We start from the raw sequence: 12155 nt of genomic DNA on the forward strand, positions 1-12155 counted from the left end.
GGATAGCACCCAATCACTACAGGTTTGCTGTTCTACAGAGCTGAAGTTCAGTGTCCTCAGGTCACGGATTCCAGGAGCACTTAATTCAGGGAGTGGGGTTCACTGACCCATGTACCTTTAGCTGAGTGCCTTTGGTTTTAGGCTTACAGTGGAGTAGCATGCCCTGTGGGCATTTATTAGCAGTGCTGAAAGAACTCTGTTACATGTCTGTAATCAGCAACTAACTATATTTTGGACATTTATTTCCTGTATTGTAATGTGCTAACTTCCTTAATAAATACTTCATCTTAATAAGCCCTTTAACTCTATGATTTTGGGGGGGGGGCGGCATGGGAGAGCATTACAATGAATTAATTGAGCTCAGGAGCTGAAGAAGTAGAACATGGTGTGTGTCTTAGAACATACATTTAGAAAATATTTAATATTGGACTGAAATATATGTTATAAACATTTATTGGTTGATTACATTTTCTAAGTAATTGAAAAGCAGAACTAACTTTAGACAATTAGTCATGATCAGAATGTTGAAATTCTCATATCACTACTTAATAAAACAGAATAGAGGGGTGTTATTGATACTTACATTAAGAAGCTGTTCAAAAGCAAAGCTAAAACCTTTCTTATAATCGGTTATTCCTTTTGCTGTGATGTTATTCACTGCATCTTTCAGCACTTTCTTATTTCTTACATTTGCTTGAACAAGGTGTTTAAAACAGCTTACATCCTGGGCATTGCTATTAAACTGCAAAAAATAGCAAAAACAGAAAATTAGATACAGATAATTCATTTAAAATTAGCCATACACTTTCCATTGAATTTGTGCTTTATATTTCTCAACCCAGAGCATTCCCAGGGCATTCCCCCCTGCCAAGAGTGTATGATGAATAGATTGGTAGCAAATGATACATTCAGGGTCCAATGGTAATGTTCTTTTAAGCCATCAACTAAACGCATAGAGGCTGAGAAGTTGAGCCCTTTCATTTTCATAAGCAAAACCTAGGTAGGAAAAGAGTACACTTGACGTGAATGGAACTTTAGCAGCTATAAAATATAAACCCTTTCTTAGATGGGGGCTAAATTGGGAAAAACATTCTGCAAAAATCTAGAGCTAGTGTAGTTGTAGAAGTAGCACCGTCAGGCCTGCGATTCTCAATCTGTGGGTCGCGACCCCTTTGAGGGTCAAACGACCGTTTCACAGAGGCTGCCTAAGACCATCGGAAAACATGATTTCAGATGGTCTTAGGAACCAAGACACCGCTACTCCATCATCTCCAGGCGGGTCCGCCCACATGCAGATATGCCACATACGAGTACCCGGCATGAAGACTGCTACCCATGCTGCACCATGCTTCAAGACAAAATTTTATTTGTCATTAGAAATAAATATTTCACAATATATAATTACATATTGTTTTTGTGATTAATCACTATGCTTTAATGAGGTTCAATTTGTAACAATGAAAATACATCTTGCATATCAGATATTTACATTACGATTCCCAACAGTAGCAAAATGACAGTTAAGAAGTAGCAATGAAAATAATTTTATGGTTGGGGTTCACCAAACATGAGGACTGTATGAAAGGGTCGTGGCATTAGGAAGGTGGAGAACCACTGCTTTAGGCTATAGAAAGGTTGCCAGGGAAACAGACTGTTGGATGTGCTAGCTAATCATTGCAGATAGTTATTATCATTGGTGAGGAGGAACCGAACAGAGGTGACAGCGGGAGAGAATGCAAACCCCAAAGATCCCTGTCCACATCCGAAAACTTGAGAATGATCACCAATTCACTTTTCCAACTCTATAAGAAGTCAATACAGAATATATTTCCCCAAAAGATAAAAAACAAAGGGGGTCCTGTGATAAGGTCCAGGATACTGAGTAGAATGGCTGCTTCCTATGTTGACTGATATAATTTGTGCATCACCCAGGCTCGCTGGCTCAGACTGATTCAGTAAAATGAGAATAATTATAATGAAATTGTAGGAAAGCAGATGACTGTCAGATCAACTGTTAAAGACCAAAGGTTTTTGTGAGTGAGTCACAGTGAGTTGAAATCCAGACGAAGGCTGCATCCTGGATCTTCAACCAGCACGTGCTTTTAAGTCCTCCTCACTTTCCGCAAACGAGGTTGTGTGTGGGAGCCATTTCCCTTATTGAGAAAATGAATTTGCATCAGCAAGGCTAAGTTTTCCAAGTACTTCTTTGTTTTCAACTTTCACATTCCATCTACCACTAATTAACAATTGATCTTGATTCCATGTTTGATTAATTTCTGAGTGCAAAAGTTGTTTCAAAAAACCCCTACAATTTCTTCTATTTTGCATTTGTTATTGGTATATAAATTGGAATAACAGTCAAATCATATTAACTGGTCTTCCCTGTAACCTTGCGGATATTGTCTTAGCACTAGCACATTGTAGATTGTGAAATGTTCTTTTTGACGATGAACAGGATGCCATTCCTCTTCAATGTGTCATTCTACACTACATGATTTTTTTTAAATTCAAAATGCCCAGTGCCAATCCATTTTAGGTCACTCTAATGCCTAAAATGTAAAAATTCAAGCATTCTGTTTCATTTTTGGCAACTTGCTGTTTTCTTTAAGTCATACATTTTACATCCCACATTCCGAGTATTGGTCAATATTTGCAGCAGTTTTTTCTCATTTTGAGTCATACCACATCAGCAAACGAAGGTCGTGAATCTTCACTCTATTCCTTTCACTAAGGACCACGCTACTTTGGCTACTTTGAGGAGGCTGCTCTGCCCCATGGCATTCTGGGAACTTCCAACCCCGATGGGCGTAGATGGGCGTATCTTTCAGCACCGTACCAGATAATGTGCTGCTGTTCTCCAAAAGACTTTTCACTGGTCAAGCTTTTGACCTGCAGGTCACCAAGTCCTTCTTCCAAATATATCTTTTTCTAGAAGCTCTGCTCTAACCTGTCCACCAAAGAGGGCTCTGCTGTTACCAGCAGTACCACCGGCATAGTTTCTGGCCTCACAGCAACAGGTGAGCCCTCACGGTACTGATAAGCAAGTTCTCTCAAAGGCTTGCAGAGGGATGGCCCTGTTGGGAAATGGATAGCTACTTAATTTTTTTTAGGTACAATGATTGAAAATTGCTAAGGAGGCAGGGAGTATGTAGATAATACGTTTTTATGGTTCTGTACATATTCAAATGTTAAAAATGCAATAACTTCAAGTTCAAATGCTCAGTCCTTCATCTTACTGCTTTCTTCAACTTTTCCATCTTTTGACCATGTGGTTCCATCATGTTATGTTACATTTTGAAAATAAAATAATGTGAAAATCTCTCTTTTAAGTAAAAAAAAAAAGCTTGTCAACGTGTTAAAAGAAAAATATCTGACATTTTAGAGTTATTAGATATGGGTACAAGAATATTATTAACTGATTTAGTTAAACCATGAATCATCATAAACTTATATGTTATACAGAAATTGAACTGAATAATGTATTTCCCTGACTGTTTTTAAACAGGACAAATGTAAAGCATTTCATTAAGTTCCTTAGCACAAACTGATTAAATATAAAGTCAATTCATTAAACAGAGATTCAGTGAAGTATAACGGAAATACTACAATTACACTCATTAGAAAATCCATAAATAACAAAGAAAAATGAAGTAACTTACAAACTCTAAGTTCCTATTGCAAATCTGAGTCTCCTACAAGAGTGATGAGGAATAAAAAAAAATTCTAAGATATATTTCACATCTTGGAGGCAAATGATTTTAGAGCAGAGCACAAAGACTAAAAAGGGACAAGTTTGTTTTCCGGTGCCTCTATTGTAGCCTTTGGTAACACCTATTCTCATTTAGTTGGGGGCCCTGGTGGCTTCGTGGTTATGAGTTGGGGCACAGTCCTCATAGTCTGCAGTTCAAAGCCACCAGCCACTCCTCAAAAGATGGGGCTTGCTTTCTTCTCCCATAAAAGGTGTCCTCAGAAAATAAAAATCATACAGGCCTTTTTGGAAAAATAAAAATAAAAGAAACTCACAGGGACAGCTCTACCCAATCCTAAAGGGTCATTCAGAGTCAGTATTGACCCAATGGCAGTGAGAATGGTTTTGTTCATTTATGACTCACCTATTTTAAAAACTTTATGCCAAACATTTAAATAATATAACACTAGAAAGCCCGAGGATTATATTCAATGGCTCAAAAGACAAATTTGGCATATGACAACTAGTAAGAAAATGCTTCTTTAAGAATTATAGATTTAACCAACCTGGTAGAGTCAGAAGCCCAACTCTCATTACACCGGCTCCCTGCTGACTGAGGACTAGTCAACCAACCGGGTCCACTTTTTCCAAGAAGTCTTTGAAACCTCCTGATATATTCCAGTCCTTCTGATGCACACTCTTTCCTCCGTCAGGACTTGCTATTCGGACTACGACGCTTTTGCACTCTGCACATGCTGGCCCTCTCCCCACACCTTCAGCCTTGCACTCCGGCTTTGCTGTTCCCTCCAACACTTTTCTTCTCTTCCCTAAGTTGTCCCACGGAGCCTGAGAGCAGTTCCTTAGAAAACCTGCGAGACTTGACTTTCCCCAACAGTTCAAATCACCCACAGAATGGCACGTTGGGCTCATCTAAGCTTAGGTTTGTTTTTTTTCTCAATATATCACACAGTAGAGCTCAGTTTACATGTATTTGAATAATGTTTTGAACTATAATTTTATAAATGAACTCTTCTATCAGATTGTAAGCCTCATATAACCAAAAGAAATGTGCACTTCCTCAGGACTGTGCATATAATAAGCAAGTATTTACTGAATAGCTGCATCCATTTTAAATTTAACCCTGAGAATGGGGAGTTTAAGAAAAGTTGAAGCCTGTGCAAAATGGTGACCAACAAATGAAGGTTTTGACTTTTAAGTATAGGAATTGCATGTATGGCTTAGCTTTGTAATATGTGACTAAACTTGCACATTCATAAATCTAAATAGCTGGTTCAAGTAGATATGAAGAAAGTAGCCTGATGAAAATGTAAGAACGTCTAGCATAGAGTTTATATCATACATGTAAAATATAAAACTTGTAAAACTAATTATTTTGTTCTTTTATTATCATAATAGCTTGCAAATAGTATACTCAATACTGAAATCAGAAAAGATTGAATCATGATAGAGATTTAAATAAATGTCAGTTTTTGTGAGCTTCACCATTTAATTGTTACACACAAGGAGGCTTCAAAATGTTTATGGGCAAATTCCAGTATCTTTTCAGGAATTTTTTGAAGTGCCCTTGTATAAGGTTGCCATGAGTTGAAGTCAATTCAAAGGCAACTAAAAATAACAACAGCCAATACAGGTGACGAAGGGGAGCCTACAGGTGGCACGCGCACGTGAATGCAGTATTGAAAAAGCCTCTGTGATAAGCCTGACCGGGAAATTTCAATCCTACCCAAGGATCTCTCTGTGCAACTTCCCAGTCAGGACACATGAATCACATCTAAAGATACCACAGGCCAAAACAAGCTGTCAACTTTTCAAAAGAAGCCACTAGAACTCTTTGCTTTGAAAATGCAGTATCTATGTTTGTCCCGAGGTTCTCTCATAAACAAGATTGTTTTACAAGAAATTCCCAATAGAGAAGATCTGCTGTTCATTGCATTTTCCCAGGATACAAATGATAAGATGCAGGCATTATCTTGGTATACAACACAAAATCAAAACAGCAAAAAGGCCCCTCAAAGGGTCCTTTATCTGGGAGCGGCAACTGAACTGTGACTTCCCACAGCACAGATCCTCCTCTGAGAAGGTTCGAAGGCTCAATCTGTTTCCATTAGAAACTTGGACTGGGATGAAAAAAACTTGTCATCCTTCCCTTAAGAACTATAAAGCAATAGAAGTGGCCCATTTAAACTTCATTGCTGCCCACTAACCCTGACTATAGTTTCGACTCTGCCACAAAACCAGTTCTTCTTCTCTATGTCGTCTAGACTGTTAAAACAGCAGGCTTGATGGAGGGCATGCTGGTTAAGAGTTAGGCTGCAATCAGCAAGGTTGGCAGTTCAAAACCACCAGGCGCTCTGTGAAAGAAGGATGGGCTTTCTACTCCTGTAAACAGTTACAGAAACTCAAAGTGGCAGTTCTACCCTGTTCTATAGAGTCACTAAGAGTCAGCACTGAACAGATGGCAGGCTGCTGTTTGACACATTTCCTAGCCATGATCATTTCTGAATGGGCAAAATGGACATCATTCTCAATCTCCTAGCTTGTTAAAAAATAATTTTCTGTTCTTTTGTTGGTTGTGCAATTAAAGGTAAACTCAAAATGCAAATCCAGGTTGCTGTCTGAACCGTTCTGTGGGGTTCCTCGTGCCATTAAGGAAAGCTCAAACCCAAACTGCTTTTGAGTTGATTCCAACTCGTAGCGAATCTATAGGACAGAGAAAAACGGCCCCTTTGGCAGTAAGTTTTATGGGAGCAGAAAGCCTCATAGAATTTACCATGGAATTCTAGCAGCTCCCTGTCATGAACTGATGCAACCAATTTTAAATTATCTTCCTCAAAGTTTTACTTGTATGAGATATTAGTAGTGTTCGATGAGTTCTGCATCTTTTGGGCCTCCTTTCATTGGAATGACCATAAATATGGATCTCTTTCTGTTTGCCAGGTAGCTGTCTTTCAAATTTCTTGGCGTGACTAATGAGTGCCTTCAGCATTGCCATCAATTTGTTGAAACATTTTGATTGGTGTCAATTCCTGGAGCATGGCTCTTTGGAAATGCCTTCAGGGTAGCTTGGAGCGTTTTCCTTTATGACCAGTAATTCTTGATCAAATGCTCTCTTGAAAGAATTGAACTATGACCAATTCATTGTGCTAGAGTGATTCTTCATATTCCTTCCACTTCTTTGGTGCTGCCTGCATCATTACATATTTGCTGATGGAATCCTTCAACACTGCCATTTAAGACTTGAATTCTTTCCTCAGTTCTTGCAACTTGAGAAACGCTATATTCTTAACCTTTGGTTTTCTAATTCTAGGTCTTTGCACATTTTATTGCACTGTACTTTGTTTTCTTGCGATGCCTGTTGAAATGTTCTGTTGAGCTCTTTTAATCCATCATTTCTCTCAATAACTTGCTTACAAGAGTCAGTTCTATAGTTTATTCTTACACCCACTTTGGTTGTTTAGTTCTGTCCTGTCTTTTAAGTCTCATTTCTTTCATGTGTTCTTGTCATTTGTTATTAGGTACACTGTAGTACAATTTATTGTCTGAGGTTATCCGTACTCTTGACCACTAGATGGCGATGCGGGAAAATAAAAGGAAAATGAACAAGCCCTGTAGACTTCAAATCTTGCTTGTGGTTAGGTATTATGCATATACTTTCCATTAAAATCTTATTTTGATTTACTTTATTTTATTGCTCTTCTTGGCAAAATTTAAAACTAGAAGACTTTAAAGAAACAAACAAAATTTCTAATCTTCTAAAAACCCAGAGAATATAGATGAGAGACAGCATTTACCCATACACATATGAACATAATTCCAGTTAAGAATGATTTTCAGGTTCTTGATAGATTACTAAACTGTCTTCCAGAAAAGTTATGCCAATTCACAGTATATTTGTGCTAGTCTTTCAACACACCCTCAGAAATACTGAATATTTTTATGTGCTATAGTATAAAGGATCTTTCACTATTTGGATTATTCACATTTCCTTGACAAAATTTTAGAACTGCTATGAATGAAAAAAATATTAGAGTCAAACCAAGAAAGGCCATATACATTTTCCCATAGGCACCCATGAAATAATTCAACCACTATTTAATTGGAGCCTGGATGGCATAATGGATATAAGTTCAGCTGCAATTGCCATGATCAGCAGTTCGAGACCCGCAGTTCCTCCCCAGGAGAAAGATGAGGCTTCCCGTCCATAAGCTGTTACAATCTTGGAAAACAGGGGGCAGGCCTACCCTGTCTTATAGGGTCACTCTGGGTAGGCATCGACTCGATAGCACTAAGTGAATATTTATCATTAACTATGATACATGACATTGTCTATATTCAGAGATATTTCATCAAAAAAGATAGTGTTTCTGTCTTCAAAGGAGAATGGATTGTCGAGAAACTGGAAGTACTGGTTATAAAATTAAACAGAACAAATATGAAGGGGCTTCATAAAGTGTGTGGGGAAATTCACGATTTTTCGGAAGTCCTTTTGTACATATATAAAACATGACATGGGGAGAAATGCTGTGAAGGAAACTGAAATGAGGAAAGTCCAAAAAGAATAACCAATCAGAATGCTACTGGGCTGGAGTAGTCAATGATCGCATCTCCAACGAGGGAGCCATTGGATAAAGACCAACACAAACTGGGGAGCTAACCGGACACTCAGCCAGGCTCAGCACTATCAATTCTCATGGTTCAAAAGGGGCGAATTTTAGTCGAGTCATATACAAGACATGCCTCTAACAGAAAGAACAGATCCAGTATTCAGGGAAGCTAATTAGAATCACCAACGAATTATTTCACACAGGAAATGAACACAAGTCAGTAAAAACAGTTGATGGGAGGTACCCACTCGGGTTGAAGTAATTATATTCACTAATACATTTTCACTGAGAACCAACTGGTGTATCTGAGAAACCTAGAATATGACGGTAGTGTAAATGAATGAGAACCATGACCAAATAAAGTATCTACCAATAGAGCATAGAGTTAAGTCCAACGGATTCCACGACGTGAAAAACATTGTATTTTGAAATCTAATACCCAGGGTGCAACATGCACTGGATTCCCAGCAAAACATCCGAAGATTGCATGTGTTCTAGGAAAGAGTAAGTGCCAATAGTTCTATCTGATGTATATGAGAACCCAGCATGCCAATGGTCATTTTATGGCAATACCATTCACAGTGGAACATGGTTAAAAAAAGACAGCAACAAATAAAACATTTAAAAATGCACACGTGTTAGCATATGCTTGTTAAGCTAAGCTATGGTGTGTAGAATATTCTCAAAATACCATTCACTCCTTAAGAATATGCTATAATTAAATTTTGCCAAGCAACAATAAAGAGTAAATTAAGTATTTTATACTAAGTATATAGTATGAATTACTAGCTCAGTTCTTTTTAGTTTTAAACCTGATAAACAATTAGTATCAAACCTGATATCTCAATTTGATTTGAATAACTGAGAAAACCTTGGTCCACATGGTTTGCTATGAGTCAGAATGCACTTGTGTTAGTGGGTTTTGATTTAATGCAAACTAAGAACCGGATGATGTCGTAGGCAAGCATTGTGCTAACTGCAAAGGGTGGTGATATAAACCCACCATCTGCTCCATAAGAGAAAACTGAGGCTGTCTATCCCATGAAGGTTCTAGTGCGGAAACCCAAAAAGCAATCTTACACTTTTCGACAGGGTCACTATGAGTTGCAATTAACTCAATAGAAGGAAGTGAGTGGGAAATATAATATAAGGCAGCCAGGTGGTGCAGTGGTTAAAGACTCTGGTGCTAACCACACTGCCAGGGGTTTAAATCTACCAGTCACCCCATGGGAGAAAAGGCCTGGTGCTTTATTGCAACAAAGCTCATTGTCATTGTGACAGTGCCATGGCATTGGGGCTGACTCATAGTGACTCTCTGTATACCAGAATGAAACAGCACTTGGCCCCACACAACCCTCACCATAACTGCTATATTTGAACCATTGTGTCTGTCTATCTCATTGAGGGTCTTCCTCATTTTTGATCTCTGGTTCTCCAAGGACCGTTCCCCCATGATAATATGTACCCAAGTCTTGCTTACAAGTAGCGTGCTGGCTGTAGTTTTATTTGTGTTTTCTGCTACTCCATGATATACTTAATATTCTTCACCAACAGCATAATTCAATTGAATCAGTTTTTCTGCAGTCTTTTGTATCCATTGTCCAGATTTTTATGAAGATGTAGCCACAGGAAATACCCTAACCTGGGTCAAACCAGAACAAACCCACCATCAGCAACTGAATTCCAACTCATAGTCATCCTACATAGTGTCCTGAAGCTATAAATATTTCTGAGTGTAGACCACTTCATCTTTCTCTCACAATGTGGCTGGTGGGCTTGAAAGCAGAGAATACTAGAGAGACCTTTGCTTGTGTTTTATTGACTATGCAGAGGCAACAAACTGTGGATAAGCCTGAGAAGTATGGGAATTCTAGAACACTTCATTGTGCTCATGCGGAACTTGTGCATGAATCAAGAGAGTCGTGCAAAAATAACAAGGGACAGAATTGAATATGATGACAATTGTACAACTGTTTTTGATATGACTGAATTGCATGAAATGTTGATAAAGTGCTAATAAAACCGTAAGATTAAAAAAAAGAACAAGGGAATCTGGCATATTTTAAATCAGGAGAGGTGTGTGACGGGGTTATGTCCTCTCCCCATCTGTATTCAAATGATACGGTGAGCACAACTTCGGAGCAGCTGAAAGATAAGAAGCGTGCGGCATCATAATCGGAGGAGGAGGCGTATTAACAACCTGAGATACGCAGAGGGCACACCTTGCTGGCTGAACGTGAAGAGGACTTGAAGCACTTGCGGATGAAGACCCAGGGTTGCAGCCTTCAGTAGGGATTACAATTCAGCAAGACCAAGCTCTTCACCACTGCACCAACAAATAACATCATGAGGAACGGAAAAAAGGTTGAAGTTGCCAAGGGGGTGTCTTGCTTGGATCCACAATCAATGCTCACAGAGCAGCCGTGAAGAGATCAAGATGGGTTGCAGTGTGTACATCTGCGGCACTAAACCTCATTAAAGCGTGGAAAGGCAAGTGCCATTTTCAAGATGAAGGTGCGCTTGATCCAAGCCTTGGTATTTTCCCACGGCCTCATCTGCGTGTGAAAGTTGGATGCGGAATAAAGAAGACTTACGAAGAGTGGCTGCATTTGACTTGTGGTGCTGGGGAAGAACCGTGAAAGGACCAGGGACTGCCAAAGGGATAAACTGGTCTGTCCTGCAGAAATACCGCCAGAGTGCTACTTACAGGGAGAAGGCGAGACTTTGTCTTACATACTTTGGACACGTTGTCAGGAGACACGGATCGCTGATCCCTGGGGAAGGGCAGCAAAGGAGGAAGGCCCTCAGGTCGCTGGACGGACCCAGTGGCTGCAGCAAAGGCCTCTCTCGGGCAGAGCGGCGGCTGTAAGATTCACAGGCCCTGGCAGCGATTCCTTGGGTTGTGCAGAAGGTAGATAGGGATCGGAACCACCTTGAGGGCACCAAACCACCACCACCTGGTGGTTAGCAAGCCAGCATTTACCTGGTGGCACCACTAGAGCTACTATGGCTTGGGTCTGGTGCGCTTCAGTCCTTAAATAGACATTTTCACTTTGTAAGACTTTAAAGAGGCTTTGGGAAGCAGATTTGTACAATGTGAGGGGGCCTAGGGGGGCAGTGGTTACTGGCTTGGCTGCTAAGCTCAAGGTTAGTAGTTTGAAAGTACCAATGGCTCCACGGGGGAAAGACAAAGAAAGCTTTCTACTCCCTTGTCTCAGGAAACCTACTCAGGAGCATTTCTACTCGGTTCCACAGGGTCACGATGGGTCAAAACGGACGCAGTGCCAGTGAGTTCACTTCGGGCTCCGGTGCTGCCATTTGATTGCTTTTTCAGACTTTTCACTGTGAATTAGGTGTGAGTCCACACATCAGCTCATCCCTTCGGCATCGAATAACCCAACCAACCCAACTGTCGGGATGGTCACTGGAGGAGTCTCTTTCTTTGAGTGCTGAAGAAGTTTCAGCACAGCCCTCAGAGTAAGAAAGCTAAAAAGGACCAGAGAGAAGTATCTGATCATCTATTTCTAAAGCGCAGCTCTGGGTCATGAAAGTCCAATCTGCAGCACATCATGGGGATGGCCCAAGAGACATAAGGCTCCCTGCCCCTCCCCCAACAATCCTTGAATGGGTTTCTATTACTTGAGTGAGATGGATAGCCAAGGACAACAACATTTTCATTATTCCGTAATGAAACAAACTCTCCGGTTAGCAGCAGCCTGAGAGGAGCGCTGGCGGTGTAGTGGTTGTGCATTGGGCTGCAATCTGCATAGTGTTCAGTTCGAAACCACCCGCAGCTCCACTGGGGAAGGACTGGGCTTTTGATTCCCATGGATAGTTGCAGT

At 40.1% G+C, this 12155-nt stretch overlaps 1 protein-coding gene across 1 annotated transcript in view; it reads right to left on the reverse strand.

Moving 5' to 3' along the window:
• Positions 1 to 12155, reverse strand: part of CACNA2D1 (calcium voltage-gated channel auxiliary subunit alpha2delta 1) — a 408675-nt gene that overhangs the window by 100128 nt on the left and 296392 nt on the right. The window contains exon 11 of the mRNA XM_045288646.1: positions 584 to 742. Within this exon, the coding sequence (XP_045144581.1) occupies positions 584 to 742 (159 nt within the window). The remainder of the gene's footprint in view (positions 1 to 583; positions 743 to 12155) is intronic.

Source organism: Echinops telfairi, unplaced genomic scaffold (genome assembly GCF_000313985.2).
Source record: "Echinops telfairi isolate 266 unplaced genomic scaffold, ASM31398v2 ScPeMD7_23;HRSCAF=83, whole genome shotgun sequence".
NCBI classification, from domain to species: domain Eukaryota; kingdom Metazoa; phylum Chordata; class Mammalia; order Afrosoricida; family Tenrecidae; genus Echinops; species Echinops telfairi.